The 23,172-nt window shown below is 43.7% G+C and overlaps 1 protein-coding gene across 2 annotated transcripts; it reads right to left on the reverse strand.

Moving 5' to 3' along the window:
• Positions 1-7,853: 7,853 nt before the first annotated feature.
• On the reverse strand, positions 7,854-17,022 carry LOC101761920 (uncharacterized WD repeat-containing protein alr2800). Of its 2 annotated transcripts, none has more exons than XM_022825497.1 (8): positions 16,767-17,022; positions 9,801-10,981; positions 9,533-9,623; positions 9,164-9,321; positions 9,029-9,080; positions 8,846-8,922; positions 8,664-8,757; positions 7,854-8,561 (listed from the first exon to the last, which is right to left on the reverse strand). In XM_022825497.1, exons 2-8 carry the CDS (start codon positions 10,860-10,862, stop codon positions 8,050-8,052), a joined length of 2,046 nt encoding a protein of 681 aa, XP_022681232.1. In that variant the 5' UTR covers positions 10,863-10,981; positions 16,767-17,022; the 3' UTR covers positions 7,854-8,049. The 2 variants fall into 2 exon arrangements, with proteins under 2 accessions (XP_022681232.1, XP_004952681.1); XM_004952624.3 differs by lacking the exon at positions 16,767-17,022 and adding an exon at positions 11,430-11,562.
• Between the last annotated feature and the right edge of the window lie 6,150 nt (positions 17,023-23,172).

Below are 23,172 nucleotides of genomic sequence, written 5' to 3' on the forward strand. Positions count from 1 at the left end.
ATTCGCAATGAAGGTTTGGGAACACACGATCAATGAGCGTGTCAATAGATGTCTTCTGAGGGGGTCTCAAGAAGAATGTCATCAGGCAACTGCACACAATCATCATTAAATATTTCCTCAGTGCCATAACCAATCCTCAATAAGTACTCTGCAAACCATGTGTCAGACTGAGTTCTCATGTTCTAGGTCAGTTGGATGTGCCGAACACTTTCCCATATATATGATCTCATCAAAGTAGCATCAGTGATCTGAGCTCTCGTACCACGGGCCATGACAGGAAGAACCTGTCGGAAGTCACCTCTGAACAGCATGACCTTACCGCCAAAAGGATCTGTACACCCCATTACATCCTGCAATGTCCTATCGAGTGCCTCAACAACCTATCCCTTAGTCATTGCTACTTCATCCCAAATTATTACAAATGCCTACCTAAGCAACTCGGCTGTCCCACTTTGTTTGTTTTGTAAAACTGCACATGGTGCTATCACCCAACTTGATTGGAGTCTTGAACCGATAGTGTGCAGTGCGTCCACCAGGCATGATGGATGCTGCTATACTAGATGTTGTAGCAACGACGATAAGATCCATAGAGCGCACAAGCAATGCCTTATATAGATAGGTCTTACCAGTGCCTCCTGGCCCGTCCATAAAGAAAACCTATCCTTTGCTTTTCATAACATGATCCAGTATCTCATCAAAACCAGCCCTTTGCTCTGCATTCAGAGTATTTATGATCTTCAGATGCTCCTCACCAAAACCAAGATTCTGCTCCTCTGTAAGCTCCCTGTAATGGTCTCTCGTGCGTTCATCATCTGAACAGATAAAATAAAACACACACAACATTAATCATTAGGCAAATCAATAGTTTATATTTAGTAATCGTTATATTATTTGATTCATGTTATTCAATAACTAACGGTGTAAAGATGAAAAAATAGATGAAACTAATTTGTGCTACAATGAGCAACAACATATTAATAATATATGCATTATTAAAGAGAATATACTGAACGTCAGGTAAAGGTACAATGTAATGGGTTCATAACAATTCATATAAATGATAAAGGAAGTCAGAATTAAAGATTTAAAACTCTATTCATTAATCATTAAAGATAATATTGTTTATCTAATATATTCAAAGGGAAATTAAATAAACCTCATACACTACCAAATTATGTGTTCATACACTACAAGTATAGCACTATAGACAACATAAATGCTCATAACTAACGAACAGGTTGCCATGAACTTCTAAATTTAATAAGTTGTTTGGCATATTTTTGCAAATCTAACTTGCTGCCAGATACCAATACCATTTACATCCATAATTATGGCAAAAGATGAACAATAATTAGTAAATGACTAACCTGACTGTTGTAGTTTTGGAAGACCATAGTGACTGATGTCTTTGCCCATGGATGTTAGGTGGTATGAAATATCTCTAAACACCATCTGCTCAACTACTGTACTATTATCACTTTTATGCTGAAGATCCTTAGCCAATGAATCAAAATGTTTGTTCCATAGACGACGTATATTAGCACACTCACAAAAAACTATTATAGTGGCAACAAGCCTCCGGAGAGAACAAGGCATCGTGAACATGGCAGACTCAGTCAGGCATTCATCTATTGACTTGTTGGTCTCAACAAACCCCATGACCTTGGCAGCCTTTCTAAAAGTCTCATGGGTAGCACCATGCCAAGTTTTGAGGTTCTCATATGAGGTTGCACCCCTCACATGGGTCAGCAACACCCGAAGATAGTATCTCTCACCTTCGTTGGGATTTGCATACACTAACCTCTTGATCTGAAGCCTATTTTTTTTTGCCACTATCGGTTTCCAAAACTTTTTAGACTTGTTCCATGTGAATTACTCTGAAAACTCTTTGTGTAGGTATTTGTAGGCCTCGGGGTTGGATGCATTCATTTTGAAATACTCAGTTAGCATGGACTTTTGTGATTTCTCACATCGCACTACATCTTTTAGGTTGTCTGTAGACTTGAATGAAACCATGTGCATACCGGGAAGGTGCACCTGCATCTGCAAGACAAGCGCCACATTGAATACAACTTAAAAGCATACAACCTGTAGACAACTTCTATAGCAGTTATCATCCTTGCATCACGTTGATCTCATTGATGACCAACTTCTCATTCCCCTTTGCATTGAGAGTATACAATGCTCGATCATGCCCTTTATATATGTAATTGTATAGATATTTAACTAACTTGATGCTGCTACACACCTCAACATTGATATGGCTGTTGTATCTCATGAGGAGCTTTGGATTATACGGCACCACCCATATGTTATCCAACTCCTCTCCCCTTATCTTGACTTTCTATCCATCTTCCCTTCTTCGATATATTGGATATGAATCTTTTCCCTGCTAGGTTGTATCACTAAATTGCCAAGGATAGCGGAAACGACACTGCCCATCCATCATACATGGATAATCCTTGCCAAGAGCACCACATGGACCGTGCATCGTATGCTTGCAAACAAGACGATGTAACACATAGTATATTTTTGGATAAGGAATTTCTGCTGATATATATGTGTCATAGTCATCAGGACTCTTTAACTTACTTTCTGACTCCATAACCAACAGAAAGTGCTCATGTGGTAGACCCCTCTTTTGAAACTTTGTTACGTGTGCCCATGCAGCGACCGTTCCTAAATGCCCCTTCTTGATCAAGAAATCATGGAGGTCTAGAAGCTTAGCATGATACACCCTTGCAACAACATCAGGGCAGTCTTGTGTCATTTGACCAGGCAACAAGTCTGCCATTATTTCTTTCTGATAAGGGTTGCATGTCATGGTCACGAAATAATCTAGCTTCCCATACCATGTGACTAATGTCATTGCATTCATGAATCTTGCTTGGACATCCTGATCACTTCCGGGGAAATCCTTGCTCAGCACAATCCTAAGCCCTGCCTTGGAAGCATCAGGCTCTCCAGTGGCGAGAGTGTCAAGAAGTCTCTGGTCATCACATATAATAGAATAATGGGTTACTTTCATAATAATTTTTTTGGACATTTGGAAAGCAGTACAAATGAAATCAAACCAATCTCACCTAGTACAGATCTGCATAAATCAATGCTTGGTGTGCTGGTTTAGAATACCAATCTACGTGCATTGACTCAACCTTAACGTACCATTCAACTAACAATTGTTGGAAAAGCCTGCTAGCATGAAAAACAATGCTCCCTAACACTGACAAAACATCGCGATCCACCACCCTCTGCAACAAATATTATTGTGTGCTTAACATATAAAATAAAGTAAAATGTCATATACCTATTTCCATTTACTAATTATCGTGTGCTTAACAAATAAAATAAAGTAAAATGAAAAGAGCTAATAGACGACAAGTCATAATAATCTTGTATATTGCACAAGCTCATAAAGGAATTATCAAGTCATTGATCAATTACGCCAGATCCATAAGCATATAAGATAAAATATTTATAAGCACTATTCTGTTCTAAATTATTGTCACAGTTTGCTAAACCACAGCCATATAGTTGTGCAAAAGTATATCGCTGCCAATTAAGAGATGATATCTTGCCTGATGCTTAGTGTTTAACTGGAAAACACAAACAAGTGTGTGGGTGCATGAAGTGTACCTTGTGATCCTAACCTATCAGTGCTAAAAATTTCACTATAACTTACTGAAAAAGGTAACAAACCTTACAGCAGAAATTTATAGATAGGTCTATGACATATGTTGATTCATGGTATATGACATATGTTGAAAGAAATATACCATCTTGTTAGGAATATGAAACTTGGTGTTATTATTGTATTCTAATATAAGGTGCTGGTCTAAAACACAAACCTAGTCCTTCGACATCACTGTAAATGCCTTCATCCTCATTATCGTTGTCATGGTCATCGTCGTAATTGCGTTCCTCCTCATTATTGCTCGCATCATCAATATGTGATTCTATGCAGCAAACATCGACATAAGAAAAGCTTACAAACATTGTGAGCTATCTAATATTTAGACAAGTATGGAATAAAACAGGGCATACCCTGAGCAACACGCTTTGTACGTGCTGGTGCACCAGTGTGATCGTTGATTGCACCTTTGTTCCCATCAACCACGAGGGCATCTATGAACCACATTGAAAAATAGTAGTTTTCATACACCAAAGCAATTAGAATATGGTTAATGTACAAAAAAAAATCTTAAGCAGACAAACTAACATTGTCTTTTATGCTTTGTATACTTCCTCTTCAGCTGCGATTGAGGGGGATCTTGAAACTCTATCTTCTTGTCCTCCCAACCAGTCTCTCCATGAGATAAAAATAAAGGATATGTTAATGGGTCGTAACAACCATGGTATGCCCTAATATAGTGTGGTTCATCTGATTTCCATATATGATGATGCTTCGTGAAAACCTATGCTGAGGGTCATTGCCGTCCACCCAAATGGCCACAACCTGTTCCATTTTAGGAGCATTGTATCTCCTCTAATCAACAGAAATACTGGTGTTGAGCTCTATCGCGTACTCTTGAATGTTTGAAAGACTACCAAGGCTCTTGAATGCTTGGACGTATGGGTTGTCCCGTAGAGCTCCTCGAATTAAGCGAATTAAGTTTTCATCAAGATTAGGGGACCTCTGGATCTGGTGAGCAATACTTTCAACAGTGTCATATAAATAGAGCTGCATATGGCTTGGTCCTTTTCCACCAGGCGCAAGAGGATCCAACTTTTGGTAAATTTGGCCATGTCCATTAAATGTATACATACCGATACCTTTCGCTGATGCGAGACGGCGATCGATGGAAACCCCAACGCTAGTGTAAGAGAAGTGAGAGTTAAAGTACCATATGTGCTTTCGAAAATACCTTACATCTTTATTCGTTTGACTCACAAACAACCTTCAGAGCTCAGCTGGCACTTCTGGTATAAATATGTTAACCTTCCCATTCTTGCAACAGAAAGCAGGACCTTCACCTGGGACCTCTTTGCATGGCAGAACTAACATTTTTTTGCTTTCTTCAACACATGATGCTTCTTAGGAAGCCCTTTGTAAACTGCATCATATGGGTCGGGACCGTTTGGAACCAGATCGGGATCTCTGAAGTACTCGTATACGACATCTGCAGATATACGGTCATAATTGAGTCAGGTACCAGACCATGGAGATGTATATTTGATGTAGTAAAGAAACATACCCTTCCGGTGAAATACCCTTGCCTCATCGTCCTCTAGGATGTCCGGCCCATCATCGTGTGGATCCATTTGATCAAGATCATTCTCTGTTGCAATAGAGTATATATCTATAACAGTTAGATATAAGCATTTTAATTATGAATTCCTGAAAATATATATTATCAATATACCTTCTACTCCATGCATTGGATCGTCTGGTTCCCATATGCCAGAGTCATGTTGTTCTCCACCTACAGGATTGTTAATAAACCCCCTTGTTATTGAACCAGACCTCAACTGGGTTAGTGCAGATTGCAAGGTTCCAATAGCAGGGGTTGGTAACCCTTCACCTTAAAGAAGCACAAAAATAAGAACATATTTATTAAGAACATATTTATTAGTATATGATGTCAATACATTACTTCATAATGCCTGCACTGAAATATTATTAGAACCTAATTTCTGTAATTTCAAAAAAAAACTTATTAACCTTGTATAGCTCACGTACTGTACCTTGGTTACACATGTTCTTGTGTTGCCGACTTTCGTTACTTTTTAATATTTTCTCTTGCGTTTTAAAGTCCGACAGCTCAGCATATCTTTTCCGGTCTCTTAACCTCTTCAGGTTCTCAGGAGACACCTCATTACCAACTGAATTGAGCCAAAAAAAACCATCAACATAAATGTATCATCTTAACAAAAATAAAAACATATCATATATGTTTGTACTCAACAAAAAATTTATATATAGATCTTAATATGTCAAACCTGCGTCTGGAGTAATGACATTCATCGTTAGTGCAGATTGTATGGTTCCAATTAGCGTTTGATCTATTACAGATTATTGATTACTCATCTCTATCCTTGTATATGTATCATTGCGATGAAGCCAAGTTTCATGAGCATCGAGTGGAACATCCTTGGATAATATGCGCACCAAAACATATCGTGAAGACCATTTACAAAACATTTTTGGTTATGATTCTTTACAAATCAATAAAGAAATTTCATCTTACAGACAAACCTGCAGTGTTTGTTGGGGCCATTATGGATGAAGCACCTGCCATGTGCAATGAATTAAACTGTTGGGAAAAATACAGAAGAACAATGCATTGCACATAATAGTACCAGGTGTTTGCAAAGTTGCATTGGTTGATTGTCTTTCGGCTTTTCTACGACAATAGTTTTCCCTTTTTTTGCATTCAGCTCCGCTTTCTTCTCAGTTGGCATGCTTACATATCTTTCCCTTGCCTTTTGCCGTTTATATCCTCTTTGATCATCAATACCTCCATTGGCAAAACACCACAATGTAAATAAAATTATGAGGTCAATCACTCACAAGCAGTTAAGCACAAACACAGAAAAATACCAAGGTCGCCACCGGCAACCATTTTCTCCTTCTCCCAACAATGTTGGCCCTAAATCCGATCTTTGCCTCTTAAGAACACCACCAGAATGATGATGGGATGTGTTTGTAACATCTCCAAGGGGAACACGACGGTCCATTTGGAAGAAATCAATCACAGCTTGCAAAATGAACATGCTATTTATCAGCCGGGTACTCACATCGCATCTAGGTAGTAGAAATATATGCAGTTAGAAAAATTATAACTGAACGATAATTTTCTGGACGAATCCCATATGTGTAGATTATTATAATTTAAATGAACTGCTTGGCAATGGTAAAAGGATTCCACATGACAATTTTGCAACTAATATTGGCATAATAAATTTGGTGAATTCAACACGAGAACTTGAAAACAATTAATAGGTGAAAGTAGTATATGGACAAGTTCACACGAACCTTGAGGTCACCATCTTGTATGTACCTATCAGATTCACGTATATTTCAATTCACATACCAGGCGATCTTGGCTTTGTCGCGGAGGTATTTCACGGCACTCCGGCAGCGGACTGCTCTTGGTGCCCGGCGATGGAGGGCTCGCTCTAGTCACTAGGACGTGTCCTCCATCGACTACACTGTCCTGTTATTGGCGTCTGCATGCAACATACCAGCACGTACGCAAGCAGCCGGAATCAAATTTCATACGTACGTTGCAACATGCAATTTGGATCGAACTTCACGTACCTTGCATCGCGCGCGGTGGTATTCATCAGCACTGTGAATTGTTGTTCCGGCAACGGCGTTCGTCGTGGTGGTCACGTTGCCGTTCTTGTTCTTCCTTGCGTGGTTCCGATCGTCACGTCAATGCCGGCAAAAGATGCCGACGTCGACGTAGTTGAGGGCCTCGCATCCGAGCGCGCGGCGGACGGACTGCAGCGCCTCGGATCCGGCAAGCGGATGGGTACCGAACCTGGTGGCGCAGTTGTGTTCTACTCGACGTCATACCGAGGGCAGGCTGGAAGCAAACACAATCAAATGGAAAGAGCTGGCCGTGATCTCCCAATTTTGGCAGGGTGCTTCATTTGCGTGATTGATGATTGACGCATAATTGGTGCCTTGATTTACGTCGGAAACGTTGGGCGGGAGATAAAATTTAGGTGGGTACGTCGGGGTGGGTAAGGCAGAGGTGCGGTGTCAAAACAAATTAGATTTTGGCGGAATCATTTTCCTTTTTGCGTTTCTTTTCCGTCTCCCCCCATACTGTCACACACCTTGGCCTGATAAGTGGGCTTATTGTGAGGGGTACATGTGATTGAACTTGGGTGAGAATTGTTTTCAATTCTCTCGCTCTTTATAGCATAGATAACACACATAGCATAGGATCCCTCTTTAACTCCTTAACACTTTCATGTACTTCACGTTCTACAAACGAAACACTTTCATGTACTTCACATTCTACAACGAACGGTCAGAGACTGTCAGCAGGCTCGATCCCACTCATTTTCGCCATCTCAGAAACTTCCGATCCGCACCTACAGCTTCACCGGCAGGCCGTAGTTATGGAAGCACCGGATGACCCCGTCGCGGCTGCCGGTGACCACGACGGTGTTCCATGCCGCCGGCACCTTGGGGCGGCGCTCGTCCATCCCGGAGCAGTTCAGGTACTTGAGGGACGGCAGCAGCTTCTCCTCGGGCCACGTTGCGGCGGCGCCCCCCACGCCGTCCGTAAAGAACCACGTCCCGAACGAGCAGCAATCGCGGTCGCGGCACAGTGTGGGCCCCTTGTCCGAGGACTGGAGATCGCCTCCGCCGCCGCCGCTTTCACAGATTTCCTGGTGCAGCAGCCCCGGCCATGTCGCCACGGACGTGACGCCATCGGAGAAGAAGTGCTCACAGGAGCGAACCGTTCTCGCTCCTTTGGTGCCTTTGCCCCTCAACTTGTCGAAATTCCAAATGTAGACGTTGGAATCCGCGCCGGCCGACACGAGGTACCGGCCGTCGGATGTCAGAGACGGCGGTACCAGGACCTTGGAGCCTCGCCGCCCTGCTCGGGGAAGAAACGGTGTTCAAGAGTGTAACCGGTGTTGCCTGAATATGGACGAGCAGTTAACCGTTTAAAGAATGAGAAACTGGCGGGAAATCCAACCTTCAAACTTTCGGCTGATGCCGGCGCCTTCAGAGACTCGGATTTTAGAACCCGCAGATGCGATCATGATCCGAGCAGGATCACCTCTTGAAAACTGCAGAGCGGAATCGATTGAGAAATGTTAAGGAACACAAATGCTTCCTATGAGGGGAGAAACACACGATTGAACCAGAACAGCTAACCTGCAGACTGGTGATCTGTCTTCTAGCAGATTTCTTCTTCGTCACCTTCAGTTCTTTCTCAACTTCCATGTTTTCACCTACATTCAAAGTGCCTGGTTAGGAGCAATAAATAGTAATGCCACAGTAACCATTTCAATGAACAAAGTTGTAAGAAACATCAACAATGGATGTCACTCTCAGTACCTGATTGATCATAGAAGCGGCATCTCCCTGGAACGGTGCCAACAATAAGACCCTGAGAAGGGTAGAAATGCCTTAGTTAGCACCCAACTCGGGAAAAGGTAAAAGACTTCAGAAATATTTCGATCAGATATTAACCTTTGCATCTGGCTGGTAACTCACAGCAGTTATGATGCGCCTTGTATCAGCCCAGTCAACTACTCGTTTCTCAGAAACATCCCAAACACGGACTTTGCCGTCTATTGAACCACTGACGAAGTATCTTTCGTCAACTGGATTGAATTGAACGCATGTTACTGTTGACAAATTCATCATAAAGAAGAAAAACATCAGTATGCAATCGTGAAAATTTTAGATTGGAAAATATGGGGAAAAAGAAAGCTTTCAGTTTCATCAGACTAAATGTAGTGCAGAAGATGCAAAGTAAGAAGCTTTTGACTATCTAAAATAGAATCTACCCTAGGATGTCAAAGCATGTACGGTTTCTTTTCTTATGCTAGTCCATACCATAGTCTCTGTGTTTGAATACTGCTAGACAGCCATCACAGCCAGCTTTCCACATGCGCACTGTCTTGTCTTTAGATGAAGTCAAGAGAAACTGAAGGAAACATTCAATAGTCAGTTTTCATAGAAAATTAGATACAAAGACAAGAACCCAATTGTATGATTTAACTGATATGAAAGTGTTGTTAACTAAACTTTGCATGCACTTTTTTTTCTCCTTGGTTCTCACATGATGAGTCATCAATCCATACAGGATAAAGAAAAGACTTACATCTGATTTTGACCATGCCATATCCAAGATATCACTTGTGTGACCATGAAACTCATGCAGCGGTGTCTCTGCAATGTTGAAAACTTTCTTGGGTATTATGGCAAGGGTACGTCTCTGGCCTTTTGCCACCTTCATTTTTAGGCCCTTGTTTCTGTCCATGTATTCGACAGGCGCCTCTCTGCCGTACAAATCAGGAGAGGATTCAACTTCTTGTATCATCCAAATGCGCGCAATGCAGTCTTCACCGACACTCGCTAAATACAACCCGGATGGACTGAACTTCATGACCCTGATTGAACCCCCGTGGGCTTGGATTTCTTGGCATATGTAGACAGCAGAGAAGTCAATCCACTTCTTGTTCTGCTGATGAACTTTTGTTCTGGAAAATGTGCTTGTCTTCAGGCTTTTCATATGTGTGTCATACATGCAAATTCTATCTTCTCCCTTCTTTCTTGTAAATCTTCCACAAAAGCTCTTGGGATCCTTTTGCTTATCAGTGACTGTGAGATTCGACCCTCTTAGATGGGTTCGACCACCGCCCTTCTGCAAGAACTCGTGAACAAGCTGAGAGAAACTGAGAAAACCTTCAGACTGGTTTATGTTCATGATTATATCTGTTCCAACCTCCTCAACTATGCCGGTCATTGTATCATGCTCGCTTTCATGAACTACAACTCTGTTCCCAGTATCCAGATCCCTTTCGCAATTAATACTATCTGGTGCCGATGCAAACTGAGAAAAGGATGACTGGTATGAAGAACAGATGCTACTAATTCTCTCCTCCAGGTCACGAAATGCACAGTCATCCAAGGTATCGCCCTGCCACTGCGGAAAGGCTATTCCAGTAGGAATAGGTTGAGCTAAGCCCATCCCAATCAGGAACCTGTGCCGCCTTTCATTGACGCTCATTGGTTCACTCGCCCACAGCTCATACTCAGGTCTCCATGACGCTGATAATTGGTCACTCGTGCTGCACCTAGCTGTAGAACATGTTGAGCTTCTAATATCATCAGACACATCAAAGAATATGTCTTCCTGTCCATCGAAGTCAAGGCTGGACATGTTCCTCAAGCTGCTATTTACCAAGCAAAGCTATCAACATGTAGGATGATCCCTCAGCAGGAGCTTGGCATGTGGCAGTTCATCCTCACACAGTCATAGCACAATTAAGGGCACCAGAACTGCAAAACAGACATGAGAAATGCAGAGCGTCAGACCAGACCATGTTGGTCCAAAAGAAACGCCGACTTATCAAGCTTATCAATAAGGACAGAAGATTGTTACTTCACGCCTTCACGGTATCGACAGAATGAAGAACTAACTATTCAGGAACCAGGAAAAATTACATGACAGTGTGACACACTATTCATCGATAAATGCAAATGAGCACTATTATACATCAGACGAGATGACTACTCTAAGCAGCTACTAGACATCACAGCCCAGATGCAACGAGCAGAGCGACAATGTGAGTGTGCATAGTTCTGAAACTTGGCGCATATGCGCACAGTTTTATACCTACTGCCCAATTGAACAAAACCGCAAGTGCGGCAAAATCCTAGCGAAACAAAGTGAAAGGATATCCTGGTCGGAACTTGGAACGTTACCATTTCCTGAAAGAAACTCTACCTTGGATCAGTACGCAGATGTGCCATATATTTCAATTCAGTGTTGCTAGCGCCCGAACGTCCAATGGGAAATTACATAGTGCAACATCATCGGTCAACATCAGCAGTCAACATCAGCGTACTGTTTGCAACATCAGCAGTCACTATTCCATCGGACGCTCCGACGAAACATTAAAAATTACCTAGTGCAACATCAGCGGTTAATGTTTGCAACATGAAAAATAATGTGTAAAAATAACTACGTCGTTAGACTCTTGGATGCAAAATTCCCGCCGCAACATGAATACTATGTTTCATGCAACATTCACTGTGAAACATGCAGAAACAATAGTTACAACATCGATGCTTAACTGTTGCAGCAGATGTTGGAACGTTCGATTTTTTAAGACTCCGGACGTCTGTTTTGTAGCATTACTAATTTCAATTTTGTAGACCACCAAATGCTTCATGTCGTATGGTACAGCACACGTCATGGCATCACATACGAGTGCAACACACATCACGCTACGGTGGATGAATGGATATTGTCGAGAGATAGATGAATTTGGGAATTACACCACACGCCCATGAGGGGGGTTGACCTTTCATATACATAGCCTAGACCGGCTTGGTGTACAAGTATACAACCACAAGAGATATACAATACGTGTACGTACATAGGCTATACATATCTCTAATATCTGCCCGCAGTCGCAAAGGGAGGTTCTCGAACGCAAAGACTAGACCTGAAATCAGTGAACAACTGTACTTGTAAGTCTTTGGTCACGATGTCCACAAACTGGTACGAAACTGTCCTAGTGCAACCTTCTCGCGTACGAAGTGGATGTCGATTTCGATATGCTTAGTGCGGCGGTGGAGAACAGGATTTGCTGTCATATAGACCGCACTAACATTATCACAATAGATAAGCAACTGAAATGTGAAGCTCCTGAAGAAGCTAGCGCAGCCAACAACATTCTGCAATAGCGTGAGCAACAACACGATATTCCGCTTCAGCACTAGAACGAGATACCGTAGTTTGACGTTTAGATGACCAAGACATCAGATTGTCGCCAAGGAAAACACAGTAGCCCGAGGTGCAGTTTGGTGAAACGGGAAAATCGATTCATCAAAGACTACATGTTTAGAGATAATAACTTTTTAGTGGAGAGGTGGAGGCACCAGTACCCTTTATGGGAAGAGGGATAACCCAAGAAAACACAAGCAGCAGAATGAGGGGCCAGCTTATGTTGGGATGTCGCCTGTAGATTTGGGTAACATAAGCAACCAAATACACGAAGATGGTCATAAAGAGGTGAACACCTGTGAAGGATAATATAAGGCACTTCATTGTGGATGGAAGAGGATGGATGTCTATTTAGTAAATAGGTGGCCGTAGCCAAGCCCTCGGCCCAGTAGATGGGTGGCATAGAAGCATGGATCAAGATGGTGCGCAAGACTTGTTGATTGTGCGAATAATCCGTTCGGACTTCCCATTTTGCGGAGAGGTGTATGGACAAGAGAGACAGAGAAAGATGCCGTGAGCACTCAAGAATGAGGTGGTGGCTGTGTTAACAAACTCTGTGCCATTGTCCGCCTGAAAACACTTAACAGGGAGAGCGAACTAAGCCTGAGCGTAGGCAATAAAATCAACAATGTGGCGATGCACCTCAGATTTCCTTCGAAGAGGAAAGGTCCAACAAAAATGAGTAAAATCATCTAGAAGGACCAGATAATAAGAATAGCTCGAAATACTAAGTAACGGGGGACTTCCAAACATCACAATGAATAAGCTCGAAAGGAGAACTAGTTTGTGAAGTAGAGGTGCTAAAGGGCAGGCATGCATGTTTGCCAAGCTGACATGAATGACAAAGCGAGCGAGCGAGCTGCTTTATTATAGGAAATAAATTGTCTGCTATGAAGAGTATCTAGGACTACAGGACCGGGATGACCAAGACGTTGATGCTAAAGAGCTGAGGACACTGCAATGAGAGCATGGGCTGCGGGCATGGCAGTTGGCTCAAAAGTGTAGAGGTCACCGTTGCTATTGCAGCGAAGAATCACACGCTGCGTCTGAAGGTCCATAACAGAGAAACCAAATGCGTCAAATTTGATAGAACAATTATTGTCACGAGTAAACTGACGAATAGAAATCAAGTTTCTAATCAGAGATGGTACAACGAGAACATTATTCAAAGTAAAAGCAGACGCTTTGGTAGAAAGAATAGAGTGACCATGGGAGGTGACAGGGATGGTTGTGCCATTGCCTACGGTTATAGAAGAAGGAAATGACGGAAGGCGGGAGAGGAGTATACCATCAGACGATGACATTTGCGAGGTTGCACTGGAGTCGAGCACCCATGGCATCACGCCCTGGACGAACATCTGCTGCAGGGCTGCGATCAGTCTAGCTGGATCCCAGGACGGTGTCGGTGAGGAGAACTGAAGCGGGGCGAAGGCCGTATGTGCCTGTTGCTGTGGATACGGGCCTAGCAGACCCAGTGTGCCGTGCCAGGTTGGGCCACCCTGCTGCTGTGGAGGAGGTGCCCGCTGGGTAGAGCCACCAGCTTGTTGAGCACCACCCTGTTGCAAGGCCTAGGGCTTAATGCACACCCAAGGACAAGTGGGGGTGGTAGACCGTGGAGCAGACGGTTGCCCAGCGGGAGGGTTGCCACTGCGTTTGTTGCGCCGTGAGCGATGGCCACCGCCGCCATTGCCGTGTTGTTGTTGCCCACCCACAGCTGTAGAGGAGGAAGTGGTGTTATGGCAACCTAAAGCAGGCAGGATGAGGAAGAAGGTCCGGCCGCGAGGAGAGCCGTCGATGCCGAGACTTGGTCTTCATTGGCCAACCGCAACTCCTTCAGGATGAGCTGGTTGCGGGCGCTAGCGAAGGTGAGAACAAGCAACTCAGCAATATTGTCACCGTAGGTGGAGTACCCTTGTTGAGGTCCCGTAGAAGGTTGAGGATGAGGGTAGGCTCGGGCACTGGGTGGCCAACATCGCGGAGGGTGTCGGCGGAAGTCTTCATTGATGGATGAGTCCCCTTGGGTCATCGAGTGAAACTCGTGACTTAGGAAGATGGCATGTGGCGCGCGGTTCGCCTGGAACAGGTTTTCGATGGCGACGTAGAGGGCGCGAGCTGTCTGGCCTGGCTACATGGCGAGGTCAAGGACCCGATCAGAGACACAACCAAATAGCCAGCTCCGAACGCACGCATCAGCTTGCTGCCATGTAGGGTCGGTGGCTCGGGGTGGAGCAGAGCCGTCGATGTGCGGCAGTAGCCCAAACTTGCTGCAAATGGCACTTAAGAACGCCGACCACTTGTTGAAGTTGGGGTTGGTCATCTGGAGCTCGATCGGCACATGCGACTTGACCGACACGGTGGTGTAAGGGTGGATGAAGATCGACCCGACGGAGTCGCTGAGTGTCGAGGGAGCGGACAGCGAGCTAGATACACGGTCGCCGCCATTGTTGACGAGATCGTTGAGGACTGCGTTGAGGAGGTTGACATGTCCATCAGATGCAGAACGACGCAGCCAGCGGGCGTCCTGGTGGTGAGTTGGATGACGTACAGGAGATGAGGCACGTGGTAGATTGAATCTCTACGTGACCAGGCACATCAACGGAAGGGCACATTGCTGGCTGGGGGAAAGGAGTGAGCGGCGAGAAGGAATTGGCAGCGCTTGGTGTGGACGTGCGACGGGGAGGAGGACGCGGCGTGAGGAAGGTGCCGGAGAGCTAGGGCAACGGAAGAACTCGAACTCGTGATACCATGTAGAGAGATAGATGAATTTGGGAATTACATCACATACCCATGAGGAAGTGATCTTTCATATATATAGCCTAGACCGGCTTGGTGTACTACAAGATATATACAATATGTGTACGTACATAGACTATACATATCGAGATATAGATATACTCGTACTACTACAAAGCGAACCTAAACAACAACCATTGTCGTCAGGATGTCAGGAACAGACAAAGCAAGCAAAGCAAAGCCATCACCCTTTTTGACCTCGGATGGTATCAGATTCCACATCACTAACCAAATCCATCAATCAATAAGACTATGCACCACCGCCAGAACAAGGTTCCCGTTTCTTGAAAACGGATTAGCCTTTTCTGTTTATGAAAGAGCATTTCTGTTTCCATCCCAAATCGTGCCTCGGGAACCGCGCACCAGTAGCAGCCACAGCACGGCAACAGCGGTAGCACGATCCTCCAAAGACCCCAGAAAAGCAGAGCACCCGCACGCGCGCGCAGGCGCAGGCGGCAGGCTGCAGCTACTCTACGGAGCGCCGCGCGGATCCCGAGGGAGGCAGCGGCGGCGGCGGCGAAGGCAGACACGCCAGACGGCCAGCGAAGACAAGGGACAAGGAGAGCGGAACTGCCTCCCCTTTCCTGCAGAGCCGGACAGCAAAGGTGACAGCAGCGGCAGGGTGGGCGTGTGGGCGCTCTACTGCTAGTCTGCTACTGTACGGTGCACCCTGCGCCTCGCCACTGCCGCCGCTGGCTGGCTGCGGCCGCGCGCGGCGGAGCAGGTGGTCCGGCCGGCCGCGGGCGGGCATTAAAGCCTGGCGCCGCCGCCGCGGCAGAGATGGATCCCTCGCCTCGCGTTAATGCGCGAGTTAAAGGAACAATCTTTTCCGCCGGTACGGTACCGTGCATTACTGCTGCTCCAAAGAGAGACAGAAAAAACGAGCCCTCCCCCTCGCAAAGAAGAAACGAAAGGAGAGGAAATTTCTCGCGGTCCCCACGGCGACCAGTTCTCGGCTCTCAAGTTCAGAATAGGAAAAGCAGAGAGAGAGATACGGGCCAAAGAACATGGGGGATTTTTTCTTTTTTTTCAGTCTGAGCTCGCGTTTTCTGCGAGGAATAGGAGCTCCGGCCGTATCATGACTTGTTTCTGACCGAAACGGGCAGGATAAAACAGGCAGGCAATTTCAAGCGCCGAGAAGGTGAAAACTTCAGTTACACACCGGTGAACCGGGCACTGAGGTAACTGATGGATAATCCGTACCAGAGTCAGAGTTAAAAAGATGACAGATTTACGGAAAACAGAAACAGAAAACCCCATAGTCAGATGCACGATTGATGATTGGTCACACAAACTGTTAAACACTACAGAACGAAATCTACGCGGTCAGACAGGTCAAGAACAGCTCTCCATTCGCGAAACCCCGACCATTCGTTCTCGCGATCCCCCTCCGGAGCCGAATCAAGACGAGACACTGCCCAAGCCCCGGGCACTGTTCCATTGAAATCGGAACGAACTCATCCCCGCGCCATCCCACCGCCGCACGATCGAATCGGAGCGGAAACCAAAACGCGGCGAAATCAAGCAGCCGGCACTTACCCTCGTCCCTCGCGCGCGGGTCCCCGCCGCCGCTTCCCCGCCAACCGCCGCGCCGCCCGACAAGAGCCCCCGCCGGAGAGGAGCGTTCCGGCCGGAGCCAAGAACCGTCAGCCGACGTAGAATTCCGCTTCGTTCTCGCGAGTCGCGAGTTGGGTCCTCCGGGTTCTTGGCCGCCACGCACCACGCGGCCCCTGTGACAGCCTCCAAAGAGAACCCCTTCCCCTTTATACAGCAACGCTCTCGGAGGATTAAATCGCTGATGGCATCGTCTCTCTCGTCTCGTCTGCCCCTTCCAACCGAACCCTGTTTATATCATGCGTGCGCCGCCGGACCGGGGGGTCTCTTTCCTTTTCCTCACTCATGGGTTCTCTGTTATTCCGGCGGGTGACTGACAGGTGGGGCCATGGGTGTATTTTTCCACGTGGACTTGCAAAGCCGTCATTTTTTCGAAGCCCGTAACGTTCTATGGTCCTAAGCTCAATGGGGTGACTTTGTTCACTGCAATTCGGGGGCACCTGTTCGGATACGCTCCGTAACTAGATATTACGACCGTAGCTTATACTTACACATGTTTAGTTGTAGTCGGGGTGGATATATAGTTGTTTCTCACACATATTCGGAATGAGTGTCTGTCGCTTACATGTTGTCGGTTATAATCGGAGTTGGAACCGTTTGTTGCACGAGTGAGTAATTTCGACGGTGGTGATTGTCTCGCTTGCATGGGGGCGGTGGACTCGGTGAATATCTAATGGAGTGTGGTAATGAATGAAATGATTTTCTTTGATCTTGTTTATTTTTTAATGGGATCTCCACACATAGCATAATAATCAATCTGCTGTTAATGTTCGGTTTCTAGATTTAGATGTGTTGAATGTACTGCTGGTCTTCTCTGCCATACTGTAGGCATTGCCTGGGGATGCTAAATATAATTTTAGTATCTATAAGTATGTCTTTTTAGTGTAACTTCATGCAAACAATATAATGAGCAGCAATCATGCTCACCGAAAAAGTCTCTTGTTTATATCGGGTACATTTATTTGCCAACTAAAAAAAGGCTATTTCTTATGCAATATACAACTATTTTTTTTTGTTCCCGCTGAATTTAACTTGGTAGGAGTGGGGTGGGTAGTTGGCTGGTCAAACGGAAGCAACAACATGAGTTAGTTTGGAAGACCAAGCCAATGCAACCTGATGTCACTTTCATAAACTACATGTGCCAAGCATACAGCTTGTTGTTTGGCTCCATCACATGGAACCTCTTTAATTTCCGTGTCATTCCAAATTCCCAGTGACACATCCATGAGGTAAGTAGGCAACTACTGCTGCATGAGGAAGTCATATGTGTCTAGTGCAGTTAGAAAAATATTATATGGGTTATAGTGGAGTATTATACAGCTAGGGACAGGGCTAGAAAATTTGAAGGAAGAAACCATATAGTAAGAATTATATATTGATAAGCTTTAAATTACTATATTTCCAATTTTTTTCCATGGAGAGCACAGATGTAACATAAAGGAGCTCACAATATTTAGGGGATTTTGCGTCCCGCTAGGCAACTTGTCTCTATAGTTCCGAAACATGTAAGGATATCCTTTGGACGGACCGGTCGTTGTACCATTGGCAGATGAATGGTGTCTACGCATGTTGTGTATCTAGCTTGCATAATAAAACAAATTCGGTTTGTTTCGGAAAAAAGTATTTGGAGCCATCGAAAAAATTGGAGGCTTCTTCCCTTCGACTTGCCCACTCTTGCATTTTCTCTCTTTTCCCTAGAGCTCCAAAAAGACATTGGAGGATATGCTTTTTTCCTACTAGGCAACCTATCTCTGCACTTTCTAAACATGTAAGGATATCCTTTAGATGGACAGGTTGGTGTACCCGTTGGTGGATGAATGGTGTCCGCCCATGTTACCTATCAACTAGCCGACATAATAAAAGGCATTGGGTTTGTTTCGAACAGAATATTTGGATACATCGAAAAAAATTGGACGCTTCTTCCTTCGACTTGCTCACTCTTGCATGTTCTTTTTCGTAGAGCTCCAAAAAGACATTGGAGGATATCATTTTTCCCACTAGGCAACCTGTCTCTTTAATTCCGGAACATGTAAGGATATCCTTCGAACGGACAGGTTGGTGTACTGCTGGATGATGGATGGTGTCCACGCATGTTACCTATCTTGTTGACATAATAAAAGACATTGAGTTTGTTTCGAACAAAATATTTGGAGCCATTGAAAAAAAATTGGAAGCTTCTTCCTTTTACTTGCTCACTCTTGCATGCTCTCTCTCTTTTCCCTAGAGCTCTAGAAAGGTAGCTCCTACGATTGGCAGGTGATGTCTTCGCCCTTCTTCACCACAAATCTAGAATGAGGCAATATCCATTCTCTATGCCCCTCCCCTTTTTCCATCTCTATGTATACTGCCAGCTCCGATCGCCATAACTCCAAGGAGTAACCATCAGCTAGATCAACCTCTTATTTGTATTCCATTGTGTGCACTGTTGTATTGGGTAATCATTCAAACAACTTCAAAACTTTTTACCAATGAGATAATGGGCTTGTCACAAATTGGTAAACATACAAATTAAATATCTAGCAAACTTTGGAAACATCTTAGGTAGAATTTTTTTAGACAAGAAAGTAGTTTTTCCTTTTACCTATGTGGAAAGTTTCTATTTAGCAAAATCACATGCAAAAAGGGAAGTTGAAATTTTATGCATATATTAGACCAATATAATTAAATTTTGTTTCTTATATGTTGCTGAGAAGATAGAGGTTAGTTAGTTTCTTTGGCCGATTTGAGAATCATATAGTGAGTAAGGTCTTGTTTGGAAGCAGTTGTAGTATTAGAAAACCATGGGATTAGTGAACAGTACTTTTAGGCAAAAGAGATATGCGAACTCGTAGTTTAAAAAAGTATAATTCGAGTAAAGTTCTAGAATTCTAAACAAAAACTATAGTTTTTAGTGATACCATGGTTCTCAATTTTACAAGACGATTTGGAACACACAAACACCTTATTGTTTCCAAAAGCAAGGTACTTTGCAAAACCTATTGTTCTCTTAAAGCTCAAGAAAATATCTTTTTATCAAAATAGACCCTAACTTTTCCATTCATTTTTTATACTTTTATCTATTTGAAGTACATGTTTCTTAATGCTTGGTTTATAATTTTTCACAATTTTGTTTTATTTTCACATACTATCTGATGGTTTGCTTATGCAGATTTGGAAACACTAGTATTAAACAAGAAAAGATGTAGTAGGGTCATGGCATTTTAAAGACATTATCACAGGGGACAGTTTGTTAGTGGTCACGGGAGATGTTGCTAAGTTTGTGGTGACCACATAACCAACAAATGCAGGTAGAGAGAGAGAAAATTACTAAAGGTGAAGAAGAAATGCACCTTATTTTAGGCAAAAGTGAGCTTTTAGCAGGAGTGGTGGACACATTACAATCAACTTTTACCAATTGAGGAATAAGTTGGGAAAATATGCAGGATAAATTCACAATAATTTTAATATGGAGAAATCTTTAGACTCTCTCTATCCACAAATGTAAGGGCTTTAGAGTTTCAACATTTGTCCACGAATATAAGGACTTTTTTTTGGCTTAATTCACCATAATATACTGGACTTAATAATGTCATTTATGGCATCGATTATACTTGAATGCTTTAATTGTATAATTGTGATTGGTGTGCTTGATTAAGGGCTACATGCATACTTTCCCTCTCTATCTAAGTTTTCCCAAAAGTATCATAAGCCCATACATCCATGGACTTGAGGGAGTATATGTCTATTTTCATTCAATGCCTTCCAAGTCCAACATTTCTTTGGTACATGATACTATAGATACCACATCATCTAAATAATTAAAATGTTGTTATGAACTAAGCGCAACTTAGCTAGTTAGATTATTTGTGGTGGAAAGTACCTAGCTAGGTACAACTAGCCAGACATCTCTGGTACGAGCCTTTGGGTCTAGGGATGCAAGCAGGTTCATCTGTGACACACGCAAACATGCCATTTTTTGTGAGTTTGTGTGAAAAATGACCTATTTGCGGGCTTGCAGGCAAATCATAATCAACTTGCGTGATTGCATCCCTATTTAGGGGGTATACCGTGTTTCCTAAAAAGAATACTCTTCTCATTTTCTTCACTTCTACTCCCCCTTCAAAATTGTCAATTACTTTATCTTTATCCCAAGTCAAACTTATCTAACTTCGATCAAGTTTATAGAAAAAGGTACCTAGATAATGTGTGTGGTACAAGTCTTTATTCTGGGGGTCTAGGGATGCAAGTAGTAGGTTCATTAGGAAACCCACAAACATGTCATCTTTTTGCGGGTTCATGTGAAAATGACCTATTTGCGGGCTCGTAGGCAAACCTTCTTGTATCCCTATTTATGAGAAATTTTAGAATGGTTGGAAAAAATACGAGCTGTCCATCGTGAGAAATTGAACTGTGGAAATAAAAGAAGTATTTTGAAGTACCTTGAAGTTCCTAAAGAGAAGTACCAAGGAGTACCAAATTGGTGGGACCAAGTACCAAAAATAGTTCTTAAATTAATTGTTGTCAAAGTTAGAGAGGTTTTATTTAGAACAAAGCTAAAGTGACCAAAAATTTAAATCAGGAGAAAAACTTTCAATATTCTCATCATAGTTACATGAACCAAGGACACACGATGTTGTTTGTTTTGCAGGCTTCACTTGGCAAGCTTAAGTTTCCTCTATTGTTTTTTTTTCTTGCAGATATTCAGATTTCATAGTAAATTAAACTATCAGCGCTCGTGAGTGAAACTTACGCTTTTGTGAAACAGTATATATGTACCTGTATGTACGTGCTCGAGAGAGAGTACTATTGCCACCTGCATATGATTTCTTTGCCTTTGTATGACTGTTCCATGGTCCAAAACATCATGAGAGTATCATATATATAATCAATCTGTGTTAGCTCGGCATCACAAAACGACATGCTTGAACAGGCAAATAACTGTTAGCATTATTCTTCTCCCCCCATGTCTCCACTTGACAACACCCCAAATGATATTCTATATCCTTCCGTGGCAAAGCATGTCCCCACAGTCTCAACACCGGGTGCCAAGAAAGGACAGCGCTATGGGTGCCATTCTCCTACATCCGCAAGTTTTTCGCCCCTAGCCATTCCAGGTGCCAAAAAGGCCACTGCGGCCTTCTGCTCAAAGGTGCCAGCAATCAGCAATGGCTTCTTTTTGGACAGACTGGACGCTTGCTCTGCGTTTCAACCACGGCCGCTGCCTTTTTGTAGCTCCAGCTTCCGACCTAGGGTTTAGGCGTGTCCCCTCGATTCGGAGACCGTCCTTCTCCGAAGCTTTTCATCCGTTGGACTTGGCGCAGAAGTTTGTCTGGTGTTTGTAATGCAGATTTTGTATGCAACTCCAGGTGTGACAGACTGACAGTGAAAAGTGCGATCGTGCGGCCGGAGAAATTGAAATTCTGGAATGGCCTATGAAGAGTACGTGGGAATTGTAGATAAATAATAAAGTTTTAATTAGTCTTGAAGGTGTGATTTTGACCATTTTTTATTGAAATGTTTATGAAACCCAGTAGACCTAAGATGTTGAGGCTGAAGTGACAACAGTTGTTCAAGTCATTAACAGTAAAACAGTGGAAGTACGCACTCGTACAGTGCCTGCACGAGTTGTGCATGCACACTGCACTGATCGGGTCATCGGGAGAAGCTTTGTCTGACGGCAAGCACACCTGGATCTGTTTGCAGGAGCTCCCAGGAAGCGACAAGGGGACACGGTGCAAGGAAGGAACAGAGCAGCATGGACAGCAGGCGTTGCCACCTCTCTTCCTTTTCAGACCCTGGCACTGCAGCAGCAGTAGCGGGAGGAGCACTAGCATAGCAACGCAGCGCTGTGCTGTCAAGTCACCTGCTTACTTAACTTGCTTTGAGCAGATCATCGGCAGTTAGCAATGTGCTTTAGTTGTTATTACTACTGTTTCAATGGTTCTTAGAAAAACCATAGTCATGCTGCCTCCTTCAGGCTTTCTGTTAACTACGATCCCGAGAAGTTGCCGGCGCAATTAATGTGAAAAGGTTGGCCGCGTCAAGCAATAAAATATTCAGAGTTCGTCGTGGCCCTTTTTTTTTATATATACTAGCTCTTTGTCTGGAAAGAGTTTGCCACGGCTGACACCAGGTCCTAATGGAGTTTCATTCTTACTAAATTAGTTATTTCATAAACAAATACGGAGACATATTACTAGTTACTAGAGTTATAAAAAGAAGATAGGAGAGGTCCCATCCTAATGAAAAAATTGGATACATACCCTTTCTAAGATTCGGAACTAATCGTATCAGCACTGGGGCAAAAGGGTTATACTCCTCCATTCCAAATTGTAGGTCGTTTTAGTTTTTT

The sequence above is a fragment of the Setaria italica genome, chromosome I (assembly GCF_000263155.2).
Source record: "Setaria italica strain Yugu1 chromosome I, Setaria_italica_v2.0, whole genome shotgun sequence".
Lineage (NCBI taxonomy): Eukaryota > Viridiplantae > Streptophyta > Magnoliopsida > Poales > Poaceae > Setaria > Setaria italica.

Excerpts from the sequence above, each read along its gene's own strand:
- LOC101761920 (XM_022825497.1), bottom strand. The coding sequence starts at position 10,862 with ATGTCCAGCCTTGACTTCGATGGACAGGAAGACATATTCTTTGATGTG. Across the intron at positions 8,923-9,028 it reads CCGCTTCTATGATCAATCAG|GTGAAAACATGGAAGTTGAG; the intron begins GTACTGAGAGTG and ends CTTTGAATGTAG. Across the intron at positions 8,758-8,845 it reads GACAGATCACCAGTCTGCAG|TTTTCAAGAGGTGATCCTGC; the intron begins GTTAGCTGTTCT and ends TCCGCTCTGCAG.